Source organism: Cervus canadensis, chromosome 3 (genome assembly GCF_019320065.1).
Source record: "Cervus canadensis isolate Bull #8, Minnesota chromosome 3, ASM1932006v1, whole genome shotgun sequence".
Classification (NCBI taxonomy): Eukaryota; Metazoa; Chordata; class Mammalia; order Artiodactyla; family Cervidae; genus Cervus; species Cervus canadensis.
In genome coordinates this window covers 67,991,934-68,004,970 of record NC_057388.1, presented here as the reverse complement: position 1 = coordinate 68,004,970, position 13,037 = coordinate 67,991,934, and the positions used below count along the sequence as shown (strand labels likewise).

At 35.0% G+C, this 13,037-nt stretch overlaps 1 protein-coding gene across 3 annotated transcripts in view; it reads left to right on the top strand.

Moving 5' to 3' along the window:
• The window catches only part of STK31 (serine/threonine kinase 31), a 66,356-nt gene that overhangs the window by 9,524 nt on the left and 43,795 nt on the right, over window positions 1-13,037 (top strand). For all 3 annotated transcript variants that reach the window (XM_043463381.1, XM_043463382.1, XM_043463383.1), the window contains exons 4-9: window positions 686-784; window positions 4,892-4,966; window positions 6,393-6,551; window positions 8,380-8,738; window positions 9,748-9,922; window positions 12,003-12,118. In XM_043463381.1, the coding sequence (XP_043319316.1) occupies window positions 686-784; window positions 4,892-4,966; window positions 6,393-6,551; window positions 8,380-8,738; window positions 9,748-9,922; window positions 12,003-12,118 (983 nt within the window). The remainder of the gene's footprint in view (window positions 1-685; window positions 785-4,891; window positions 4,967-6,392; window positions 6,552-8,379; window positions 8,739-9,747; window positions 9,923-12,002; window positions 12,119-13,037) is intronic.

Here is a 13,037-nt window from a genome sequence, read left to right as displayed (position 1 = left end):
TTCATATATACATATATTCACACATAAACATATGTGTGCTTGCATACATATGTGTCTATATATACATGAATTCTTACTGATACTTTGCAATTGTAATCTAACATTGCAGGTTCATTCTAGCCTGCCTTCCCTATTTGTAATTTTCTGCCCGCTTTCATTATATACAATATATTTACTTATTTGTTCAATCCTCGTATACATCTAAAGTAGTTTCAAAATCGTTAACCCATGCACCTGTGAGAAATAAATTTACTAAGTAGATAACAGTGTTTATGTAGAGGAACCTATACATTTTGAAATCAGTTTTACATCTTTTTCCTTTACACAACAACAAATATGTGAGAAGACCCATGTCACTTGACTAAAATATGGTACTTATTTTGAGCAGTTAGGATTTCATCTAAAGTAAAATCCAGAGACAAAGTTCATATGATATTAATAATATTTAGTATCTAATTTTGAATTCCATGTAATTTGAACTCATTGGGAGGTAAAAATTTTCTATAGCCTAGTTCCATTTCTAGTAAAGAACTCACTTGAATGATGAAAAGTGATGATGTGAGAATTTATTTAATTTCTAATGCTCCAAAATCTTTTAAGTATCATGCATAGTGGAACCCTTGTTTGCATAACATTGCAAGTATTAATAATATTTTACTGAGTTTGTGTCTGTCCTTCCTTCTAGAGTATCAGTAGAAATAAGGATATTATGAAGATTGGTTGTTCACTGTCTGAAGTCTGTCCCCTTGCCAATTCAGTTTTTGGGAATCTTGATCCAAAGAAGGTGAGCCATATTCTTGGATACAATTATTCCATCTTTCCTATTAGCTTTCCTGATCTTAGATTTTATAGATTTTGGAATTTTTGTTATATTTGAAGAAAGAGGCATGTTTTTAGAATTTGTATAGACTACACTCATTATAAATTTATTTTTTCAAAAATACTTATGAACTATTTGCTATCTACCAGACACTGTGTTAAACACTGCTGCTTAACACAGTGGTGAAAGAATGGAATGGTGGTGAACATAATAGAATCCTTGTTCTTGACCCTGATTCACAAAAATTTATAAGAGATATGTTTATGGAGAACAGTTTGACAATATATATATGCACATGTATTTTTAAATTGACATAATTTACAGTGCAGCATGTGTCTTTTAAGCACACAGCTTGATGAGTTTTTCACATGTATGCGTCTTTGTGATCACCACCCAGGTCGAGATTCAGTTCTGTCAGCTTAGAAAGTTCACTCAGGCCCTCTCAGCCGGTTCTTAGTCAGTAGTCCTCTAACAGAGGTAACCATGATTATGACTTCTGTCCCCATAGGTTCATTTGCCTATTCTTAAATTACACAATATATATACTCTTTTGTGTATGTATGGCTTCTTTTGTTCCACATAATTTCTGAGATTTATCCATATTATTGTATGTTTGTTCTTTTTCAACCTATGCAGTATTTCAGTGTATGAAAGTGAAAATACTAGTTGCTCAGTCTTGTCCAACTCTATGAGACCCTATGAACTGTAGTCTGCCAAGCTTTTCTGTCCATGGGATTCTCCAGGCAAGAATACTGGAATGGGTTGGGATTCTCTTCTCCAGGGGATCCTCCTGACCCAGGGATCAAAGCTGGGTCTCTTGTATTGCAGGCAGATTCTTTACCATCTGAGCTACCAGGGAAGCCCAGATGTATAAAATACACCAAAATTAATCTCTTCTCCTTTGCTGGGCATTTGGTTTGTTTGTATTTTTTGGCTACTGTGAATGAAACTGCTGTGAACTCCTTGTACAAGACTTCTGATGGATGTTTTAACTAATTTATTTTGCGTATATACCTAAGAGTGAAATTGCCAAGTCACAGAGTAGGTGTCTTTCACTTTAGTAGGTACCAGCCAGTCAGTTTGGCAAAGCATTGAACCACTTTGCATCCTTACTAGCAAAGTTTGAGAGTTCCAGTTCTTCTGTGTTCTCACCAACCCTTTACATTGTCAGTCTTTTTAATAGTAGCCATTTCTGGTGGGTGTGTAATGTTATTTTGTGATTTTACTTTTATTTACTTTAGGAATCTGAGCTTAAGCATGCTCTTCAAGTTTTACAAGTTTTATTAGCCATTTGGATATCTTTTGTGAAGTACCTATTTAGATCTTTTTCCAGTTTTCAAGGTTATTTGTCTTGATTGATTTATAGGAAGTTCTATACAGTTGGGCCTCCATTATCTATGTATTCCACGTTCATGAATTCACCCAACTGCAGGTTAGAAACACTCCAAAAATTTTTCAGGAAATTCCAACGAGCAGAACTTGAATTTGCCACATACCGGTGACATTTTATATAAGGGACTTTAGTGTCTGAGGGGGGTCCTGGAAACAGTGCCCTGTGGATACCAAGGGACAACTGCTTGTGTTCTTTATATATTCTGGAAATGAATCCTTTGTCTTACACGTATTGCCAATGTCTTCTCTTAGTCCATGGCTTCCCTACTCACTTTGTTAATAACATTTGAAATCTATTTAATTTTTCTTTTTTGGCTTCTGCTTTCTGTTTCCAACATAAGATATCTTTCTTAGCCCAAGGCCTTGACTATATTGTCCAATTTTGTTTTTCCCCAGAAGTTTTTGCTTTTAGGGCTATGGTGTTTATCTCCAATAAATTTTTGGTTGTAATTTGAAGTAGAAAGTGAAAGTAGCTCAGTCATGTCCCACTCTTTGTGACCCCATGGACTATAGTCTATGGAATTCTCCAGGCCAGAATACTGGAGTGGGTAGTCGTTCCCTTCTCCAGGGGATCTTCCCACCCCAGGGATTGAACCCAGGTCTCCCACATTGCAGGCGAATTCTTTACCAGCTGAGCCACAAGGGAAGCCCAAGAATACTGGAGTGGGTAGCCTATCCCTTCTTCAGTGGATCTTCCTGACCCAGGAATTGAACCAGGGTCTCCTGCATTGCAGGCAAATTCTTCACCAACTGAGCTATCAGGGAAGCCCCTGATTTCAAGTAGAGATCACACTTAATCTTTTTCCATATGAATATTCAATTATATCAGCCCCGTTTATTGAAATGATGATCCTTTCTTTGTTGAATTGTATTGGAATCTTTGTTTTAAATCAGATGGCTATATATGAGTGTTAATCATCTTTTCAAAACAGTAAATGCCTGTAATCATGGACGCATCAACTTCTCTACCAAGAATTTACCCATTGGACATTTAAGTACAGGAAGTACACAAAGATGTCTGTACAAAGATATTCAGTATAGCATTATTTGTAATAGGCAAAAATGGAGATTAGCTAAATATCATTTAATACATACAGTAGTAGTAGTCATGATGATGATAGCTAGCATTTGAGTCTTAGCCTCCGTGAGACAGAGACAGTGTTCTAAGCACTTTGCTACTAACTCATTAAATCCTCACTCAAATTATTACCAAATTATTTAATCCTCACAGCAGCCCTGTGAGGCAGATACTTGTTTTTTCTTTTTTTGGAAATTGAGACACAGCTAGAATAACTTTATGAAAGTCACCAGCTAGTTAATGGTGGATCAAATATTTAAACTTACAGAGCCCACCTTCTTAACTGTTACCTATATTGGAATAATTAATGGATTGTGGTAGATCCTTATTTTAGAATACAAAGTAATCCTTTTTTTCATTTTGCCCTTCTAAGGCACTTTTCCTGCCAATGGGTCTCCTCTCTGCAAGACATTTAACACTCCAGATACACTGCATATCTATTTATGTTGTCAGGTAGGGTTGAACTTGGGAGGGCTACAAACCACTGTAATATCTAAGATTTCTCCTCCACACTCCAGAAACCAATATTCACTCCCTTAGGGATATTATTTCTCCCATTCTCCCATTAAGAATGTATGATTTAAAGTAATTATCAACTTGGGATGACTTTGTATCTCCCATTTCCACCCTCAGGGGACATTGTCAGCATTTGGAAATAATTTTGTCACAACTGGAAGGAAGGCTATTGGCATCTTATAGGTAGAGGCAGGGGGCGGAGGGGTGGGGAATGCTAAACATGTAGAATGCTAAACATTTTACAACGTATAGGAGAGAAGACCTCTCCCTCCCCCCCACCAAAGAATTCAGTTCAGGTCAGTCACTCAGTCGTGTTGCACTCTTTGCAACCCCGCGGACTGCTGCACACCAGGCCTCCCTGTCCATCGCCAACTCTTGGAGTTTACTCAAACTCATGTCCGTTGAGGTGGTGGTATCACCGGCATCACCAAAGAATTATCCTGTCTCAAGTGTCAATAGTGCTGCGGTTGAGACACTGACTTAAAGTAGGTAAATTTTTCTTTGTTCTTTTATTAAACATCATTAAATTAAGATATAGATTTAAAATAAATGAAGGTTCAGTATTAAGGATATTATCTAATATCATTTATTTCTTTTTAAATAATATCAACGTCCTTCTATATGAAGTAAAAAATGTGAGAATCTTTTTTGGCCGGTTGAACGTAGGGATCTTATAATGGTCGAGAATTACAGTTAGGTGGCATGTACCTTGGCATGTTTGTGTTTTAAGAGCAATTAATGTCTTCAGACATCAAAACAGCATGATTTTAAGTCTTTGACATCGGTGCTTTTTTTTTTTTTTTTGAGTTTTCGGTTTTTATGCTTTTTGTCTTCTCTTTTTTCTTTTTTGGAGCGGCAGAATAATATGATGGACTCTAAAGTCAATTGCCTGAGTTTGAACTGGTTCTGCTGCTTGCTAGCTTGTGACTTTGGGCATACAATGGTGAAAACAAAGTACCTGCCTCATAGGGTTGTGAGAATAAAATAAGTTATTATACATAAAGTGCCTAGTAAATGAGCTGATCTTCTTAGCATTACTATTCATTAAAGTGCCAGATAATTTTGCTTTCTTTTTCTGTCTGTAGATTTATGGTGGATTATTTTCTGAAGATAAATGTTGGTACAGATGCCAAGTACTGAAAGTCATCAACGATGAAAAGGCAAGAACGAGTGTTCAACTTTTTTTTGCCATGAGGAATATTTATTTTCATTCCAAAATTTGGTGCTTATTTAGCCTTTCATTGCTTATTCATAGTAGTATAAAATATAGTTGAATACCACTACAGTATTGTAGTTACCCTCCAATTAAAATAAATTAATTAATTAAAAAATATGGTTGAATAACATGTAAGTTGATTAAAACATACATCCCCCCCAGAGCACAAAAGAAATGAAGTGCTTACAAAAGTCAAAGTTAGATTCAGAAATATTCTTCTGATTTTAAGTTGTCATATAATCACCCCAGATTATCAAAGAATAGATTACCTAATTTGTGGATTATTTTTGGTGACCAATTGGTTCTTTGTATTTTAGTTCTTAATAATTAAGTTTGAGTCTTCTGAGTAAGTTAAAGTTTATTCTATTAAGATTGAGTATAAGAAGAACATTTGATTTGAAATTATGTTTATATTTTACTTAGTAGACTTGCATGTTGTTAATAGTGAAGACTTGCTTGCCTCTCTCTTGTGCCTTGGTTAAATGTGATGAGTTTTCTTTGCATTAACTATTTTGTCTTTTACATTGTGAAATTCCAGAATATTTTTAAGGGAATTTGTGGAGATAGGATTCTAAATAGTTGTTTGGTGGCAATTGGGCATCTCAAGCTGTGTAAAAGCATCTCTATAGGGTTTCTTTTACTATTTTTTTTAAATGTCTGCTTTCCTGGACTTAAAAATATTTTATAATATATAATATTTTGTAAATATTGTTCTTGGTGCAATACAATAAGATGAAACACTTTGAGTAATGTTCCAAATACATTTTTTAAAATCTCGTGATTTATTCTTGTCATAGGTAATGATTTATCTTAGTAAAATAGACCTATTCCCCACAGTTTGACAACTGGAAATCATATTTTGTGTTTGCTCTTGGTTTGGCTTTAACTTTTTAAATTAAGGGCAAAATGGCTTTTGACCTTGTGATAAACTATTTATCTTTTTTACCTTTTATAGATATAGAGCTGGAGGAAAGGGTGAATTTGATTCATTTCCAAGGTCTAATAGCTGGAGTTAAGTTTATCAAAGTTTCATAAAAGTTTGCCTTTCTTTTCAGATTTTATTGTTTCCAATTTGAATTTATTTAAATACCATTGTTTAAAAAAATCAAAATGAGAAATGGTACTGTTGGAAATAGTACTGTTTGGTACAAGCTGAACTAGTACCAAATAGAAAAATCCCTGGGATCTCATGGACTATGGGTTTTCTGTATTTTGAGGATATTGCTGGAGCTCTTGTTTCTGAATGCATTTAAACAATTTCAGGTAAAATGCTATCATGATTTACAGGTAATTAACAAAAAGCAGCAAATATGTGATTTTTTTTTTAGATACTTAAGTTCTGTATTAGCATTTATCTGATTATTTTCCAGTGTCTGGTGAGATATATTGACTATGGAAATACAGAAATTCTGAATCGATCGGATATAGTAGAGATTCCTTTGGATCTGCAATTTTCTAGTGTTGCCAAAAAGTATAGACTTTGGGGACTACAGATCCCTTCTGGCCAAGAAGTTACCCAGTTTGATCAGGCAAGTCACAGATTTAAAATATTTTTGTTAATGGAGAGAAAACTATGTGCTTGAAAAAACATATGGTTAAAATCCATTAATTTTCTGTAATATGAAAGCTTGTATAAATTAGTGACAAATGTGAAATTATGGAATAATTCAGAAGCAATTATATAATAGTATATTTGTGCTCATCTTTGCTAGAATACACATTCTAGATAAGACTGGTGTTTGTGTGTATACACTTATATAATAAATGTAAATAGTTTCTTCTGATGAGAAAGCTTCAAAGAATAGTGTCTTATGATTGAGAGAATGATGTGTATAATTATTGTTATCTTTTGCTTTTGAGAAAATATTTATTGTATAAAAGTGACCTTTAGCTGAGGCTGTAAATATTACAAATTTGAAATAAGCAGAGTTGTAAATTAATCAGATTTTATTTTCTTGGCAGAGGCTCACACTGTTCAACATAGTAATTGGCAGTGATATTTCTGTTAATCTAGATTCCAGTTTGTATTCATTTCCATTAAATTTTAGGTTAGCAACCTGATTCTGGAAGACCTCATAATTTCAGTGGTAGTCTTAACAGGAATCCTACCTCCTTTTAAATCTGTGCAAAAATGATATTCTTTTGGTAACTGATATGCTGTTGAAGGAATGTTACACTGCAGAGTAATCAGATAAATATTTTATATTCAGCAGCTCAAATGACTTATGTGAAAATAATCAGTGCTAGGAGGAACAATATAATTTGAAACCTTCTCTTTGCCTCTTATTTGTTTGGTTTTTAGAATCTTTTAGGTCACTGGGTGTAGTTTTGTCTGCACTATAGTTACTTATAAGAAACATTTCTATACCTAGAACTGTGTTGTTGTTCAGTTACCAAGTTGTGTCCAACTCTGTGACCTGATGGGCTTCCCTGTTCACTGTTTCCGAGTTTGCTCAAATTCATGTCTGTTGAGTCACGTGATGCTGTCTGGCCGTCTCGTCTTCTGCCGCCATCTTCTCTCGCCTTCCGTCTTCCCAGCACCGGGGTTTTTCAGTGTGTCAGCTGTTCGCGTTAGGTGGCCACAGTACTGCAGCTTCAGCTTCAGCGTCAGTCCTTCCAATGAATATTCAGGATTTAGTTCCTTTAGAACTGGTTTGATCTCCTTGCAGTCCAGGAGATTCCCAAGGGTCTTCTCCAGCACCACAACTCAAAAGCATCAGTTCTTCAGCTCCCAGCCTTCTTTATGGTCCAACTCTCAGATCTGCACATGACTACTAGAAAGAACATAGCTTTGACTGTACAGACCTTTGTCAGCACAGTGATGTCTCTGCGTTTTAATACACTGTCTAGGCTTGTCATAGCTTTCCTTCCAAGAAGCAAGGATCTCCTAATTTCACGGCTGCAGTCACCATCCACAGTGTCTTAGAACCCAAGAAAAGAAAATCTGTCACTGCTTCTACATTTTCCGCTTTTTCCTAGATACCTGATTTCAATTTTACATGCTATATATCCTCAGGACACCTTTATATTTGGTTAGGACCAAAATGGTCAACAGAATCTGTTTGATTTAAAGAGATTGTTCTAGGGTATTTAATTGGTACACTTTAAAAATATAGATGCCTGTACAGGTCTTAGCTCTTCTTCTGGAAAGGATTTATGAAATATGTAATTGGAGTATAGTATACACATGAGGAAGTATATTTGTATTTAGCCAACAAGGTAAAAGCACTTTTGTAGAGATTTGAGAATGAAGAAATAATGATCATTGGAAAAACTAGATATTAATAGAAAAAAATAAATGAAGAAAAACATGTTGGTATAGCTGGTTAATATCTTATTTTTTCTTATCTTTTTTAGGGCAGAACCTTTTTGGGGAGCTTGATTTTTGAAAAGGAAATTAAAATGAGAATTAAAGCTACTTATCAAGATGGAACAGTAATTGCTCAGGCTGAGTATGGCAATGTAGATATTGGGGAAGAGGTGGCTAAGAAAGGATTTGCAGAAAAATGCAGACTCACTTCCAGCACTAATATCTGTGAGGAAAAAAAATCAGATCCTGGTCAGCTTGTCCTCAGGAACCTCAAAAGCCCCATTCCTTTGTGGGGGCATAGATCAAGCCAGTCAACCTTCACCCGGCCAAAGGGGCGCTTAAGTGGGAGAATGTCTCTTGACTTGAAGAATGAAAATGATGCAGGAAATAATGTGGCATTTTCAAAGTAAGATTGTAGTGGTATTTTTAGTCTTACCTAATTTTTGATTTATGTTAGAAGCTCTTGTCATAGTTGTCAAGGCTTATGTTTTTAGAGTCCTCAACTATGTCAGTGATTTTGAGGGATGATACTGATTATTTCTGTTTTTCTCAAACCAGTATTCTTCTCTAACACACTGAAAAAAAAATATTCCTTTTTAACAGGGATATTTTAGTTAAAAGCCATTTTGAAAGAAAAATCATCCCTGAATTGTTTGAAGTTCACATACCAACTCTTCTTTCCACATCTTTTGAATACATTTATCATAAAAATCTACTTCTAAATCTAAATTATTCAGGCAAGAGACAGAACTTCAGATAAATTTTGAAGTTTTTCCTATGGCTCTGAGAATATTTTAATGAGTTTTAGGGAATTGCCTTTTCTCTTTAACAAAAGAGAGGCGCTCTTTTCTTCCTGTGAAAATTTACTGTGATGGAATTTGATTATAACAAAAAATGTTCACTTTTTAGATAATTTTTAGTTATAAACTTGAAGCAGAAAGCCAGATTTGATTTTTTAAAGTACAAAACCATCCTTTTACTTCTTTATCATGATCTAGCCCATGATGCCATGTCATGGGTAGTAAAGCTTTTTGTTGGGACCTTATCAGTGCTTTAGGAACTAAACGGTCAAATGGAGTGGGGGTAATGAGGAGAGATTGGAAGAAACTGATACAGAAATGCTTTTTACTCTCTTTGCTGGAGTTGATTATGATATGAAAAAGTTGGAATATGATTTCTCTGAGATTAGGAGGCATTGTTTTGAAGTATGACTTCAGTTATAAAATCTAGTTTGCATTAAAATGCTTTCTAATGTTGAAACTAGGTATAGATGAGTTTCCAAAATTAACTTTATATATGCATAAATACACACACACACATATATATTATGGTATAAAGATCCAAATTTTAAGTTTTGATCTCTGTCCCACTTAAAACATTTTGGTTTTTAAAATGAGTGAATTTGTTTTTAATAGGGAAAATTTGGCTGTCAGTGACTTTAATTTAGGGTCTAATGTCAGCCTGGCGAAAATTAAGCAGGACCAGAAACTGATTGAAGAAAATGAAAAACTTAAAACAGAGAAGGAGGTTCTTCTTGAAAGGTGCAAGGCGTTAGAATTGAAAGTAGAACAGACTGCTCAGGAGCTGAAGGTATGGTATGCTTCAGTGGCTTAAGATAAAGAGTGATCAACTGGGAAATCATTGTGTTCATTTACTCTTATTTTTTTAAAAAAGATTTATTCATTCATTTATATTTGACTGCATTGGGATCTTCATTGCTGTGCACAGGCTTTCTGTAGTTGGGAGGAGCAGGGCTACTCTCTAGCTGACGACACTCAGGCTTCTCCTTGCAGTGACTTCTCTTGTTTCTGAGCATGGGCTCTAGGTGCACAGGCTTCAGTAATTGTGGTGCATGGTCTTAGTTGCTCTGAGGCATGTGGGATCTTCATGGACCAGGGATCCAACCCATGTGCCCTGCATTGGCAGGTGGATTCTTAACCAACTGACCATTAGGGAAGCTCTGATTTGCTCTTATTTGTCTTTGTACTTTTCTGTCTCCTTTTTTTTCCTTCCCTTCTTCTCCCTACTCTTTATTCTCTCCTCCTTTCTTCATACTTGTTTATAGATGAAATTTTTTCTTATGCTGCAAACTAAAGATCTTCAGATTTCATTGGATGTTTGAAAGATTATTAATTTCTCATTTATATTTCCTTTTATGTTCTTTAAATTTTTTTAACTCTGGAAATTTTCAAACATTTTAAAAAGAGAATTGAGGAATTAATACTGTGTATCCATCACCCAATTTTTACAGTTATTAAACCGTCTTTTTAAAAATCTATGCCTCCTAGTAAATCTATGGCTGATTCATATCAATGTATGACAAAAAAAAAATAAATCCCATTCATAATAGTTTAATGTATATGCTTTAATGTATTATGTATCTCTAATAGAAAAGAAATTCAAAAGAGATATAACCGTAATACAATTACATTTAAAAATTAGTAATAATCCCTTCACTAAGTTCACTAAGTTATGTTCACACTAAGTGAAAGTCACTCAGTAGTGTCCAACTCTTTGTGACCCCACAGACTATACAGTTCATGGAATTCTCCAGACCAGAATACTAGGGTGGGTAGCCTTTTCCTTCTCAAGGGGATCATCCCAATCCAGGGATTGAACCCAGGTCTCCTGCATTGCAGAAGGATTCTTTACCAGCTGAGCCACCAGGGAAGCCCATAATATCATTTAATATCCAGTGTTCAGATTTCCCATATTGTTCCATGAATGTCATTTTATGTTTGGTTTCTTCCAATGAGATTTCCAGTTAGGTCTATACATTGCATTTTGCTTGATAAATCTCTTGAAGTGCTTCATCTGCATCCTATTGTTGCTTAACAGGCTGCTATATCTCCATGTATTTCCTTTTATGAAGTTAAGTATCAAGGTTTGCTCAGATTCAGGGCAGTTCCCTCCCCTCCACAGAATACTGTGTAGTCTTCAAATGTATAACTTTTTCTAATACCAATATGTTACCCCAACACGAGTTGCCATTTCTCTAACATCAACTGAATGGCCTACAGTTCATTTTTGACACTAAATGCCAAGGGTTATCTCAGACTCCACAAGGATTAAGTCCCTCAAGACTTAGCTCAATTCAGGCACCAGCCACAAATCAGGTCCCAGGCTACCCACACTTTTTTCTGACTTTAAGAAAGAAAACTTTCTTATCAGCTTAAGGCTTCCTATGACCCACTCCCACACCTTGCTCTCAATTCAGTAATTCAGTAAGAACTGTCAGGACTCATGAAAGTGCTTTACTTATAGTGACAGTTTTATTATAAAGGATACAATTCAGGAACAGCCAAATACAAAAAGAAGAGACACAAAAGGGAAGTTATGATGGGAGTGGAGATGGAGATCGTTTGGAGGATTCTCTGGACCTGTCACTCTTCCAGCACATGGATTTGTTCACCAGTCTGGAAACTTCCCCCAGACCTCATCATTCTGAGTTTTTTTAAGTCAAGGTTTCATTACTTGGGCCTGGTTAAGACGTTGACCATTGGTAGTTGAACTCAGTCTCCAGCCCTTGAATTCATATGTGGCATTTTTCAGGGAACACTCCCTCATAAATCCTTTAAAATTTTAGTTACACCTAAAAATTATTTAAATAACAGTAGAAATACAGTTTCCTATGTGGGTCTGAATAAGATATGTTTGTTCTTTGCTTCAGCAAGAGAAAGCAACTACCATGGATTTGACTAAACGTTTGGAAAGCACTCTGAAGACTTGTATAGGTACCAGAATGAAAAATCTGGCAGCTAAGGTTGAAATATTGAAAGAAATTAGGTAGGTAAAAGTGTATTTTTGAGGAGGATGGTTTAAAACAAATGCTGATTAGTTTGTGCTTTGTTTAATTTCTATGCCTTTCATTTTTGGTTTTTCTTTTTTAAATTAATTAATTTTTTAGGTGGGTACCCTTGATGGTTTTATTCCTGGTTCTCTCTCTTTCTCTCTCCATATATATATATATATAGTTGCTCAGTTATTGCATTGGTTTCTACCAAACATCAACATGAATCAGCCATAGGTTTGTCCGTGTCCTCTCCCACTTCATGTTTACCTTGAAACTTATTCTTTGTATTTTCATTATTTTAAAGAGGGAAACTAAAGATAGTTACTCCTGAGACAAATTTTATACTGTTTTTATAGTGTTCTGTTGTCACCGTGTGGGATGATAGTGTCCTAAAGTTATATATGAGAATGGAATTAAAAAGTCAACACAACTTCTAAGTAATAGTTTGAAGGAAAACTACTAGGTCCCATTGTTTTGCTTGGGGTTATTTTCAGTCCTATACAGAAACTGTAGATTTCAGTAATCCAAATTACTTATTTATACTCTGTATAAAGAAAGACAAAAGTAGTCTTCCTAAATTAGAAGAAAAATGATCTTCATGGAGTCAGAAGAAAAGAACTTGGTTAGCAAGACTCATGCAGTTTAAACAGCATGTCTCAGATTGTATATGTGAATTATGTAGGTATTTTACTTTATAGAAAATTTCTTTATTGTTGGTTAAGGATAATTTTTCACCCTTTTCTGGAGTGTGGGAAAAATAGTTCTCAAAACAATCTAGTTCTCTTTTTTTGCTATGCATAAAACTTAAACCAGTAATCCATTTCCTCCTGTACTTGGAAACACTAACATGTTGCTTTCAATTAATACTACGTGTTCATCTTTTGTCCAGTGGGAATCTATTTTCTGGTATAA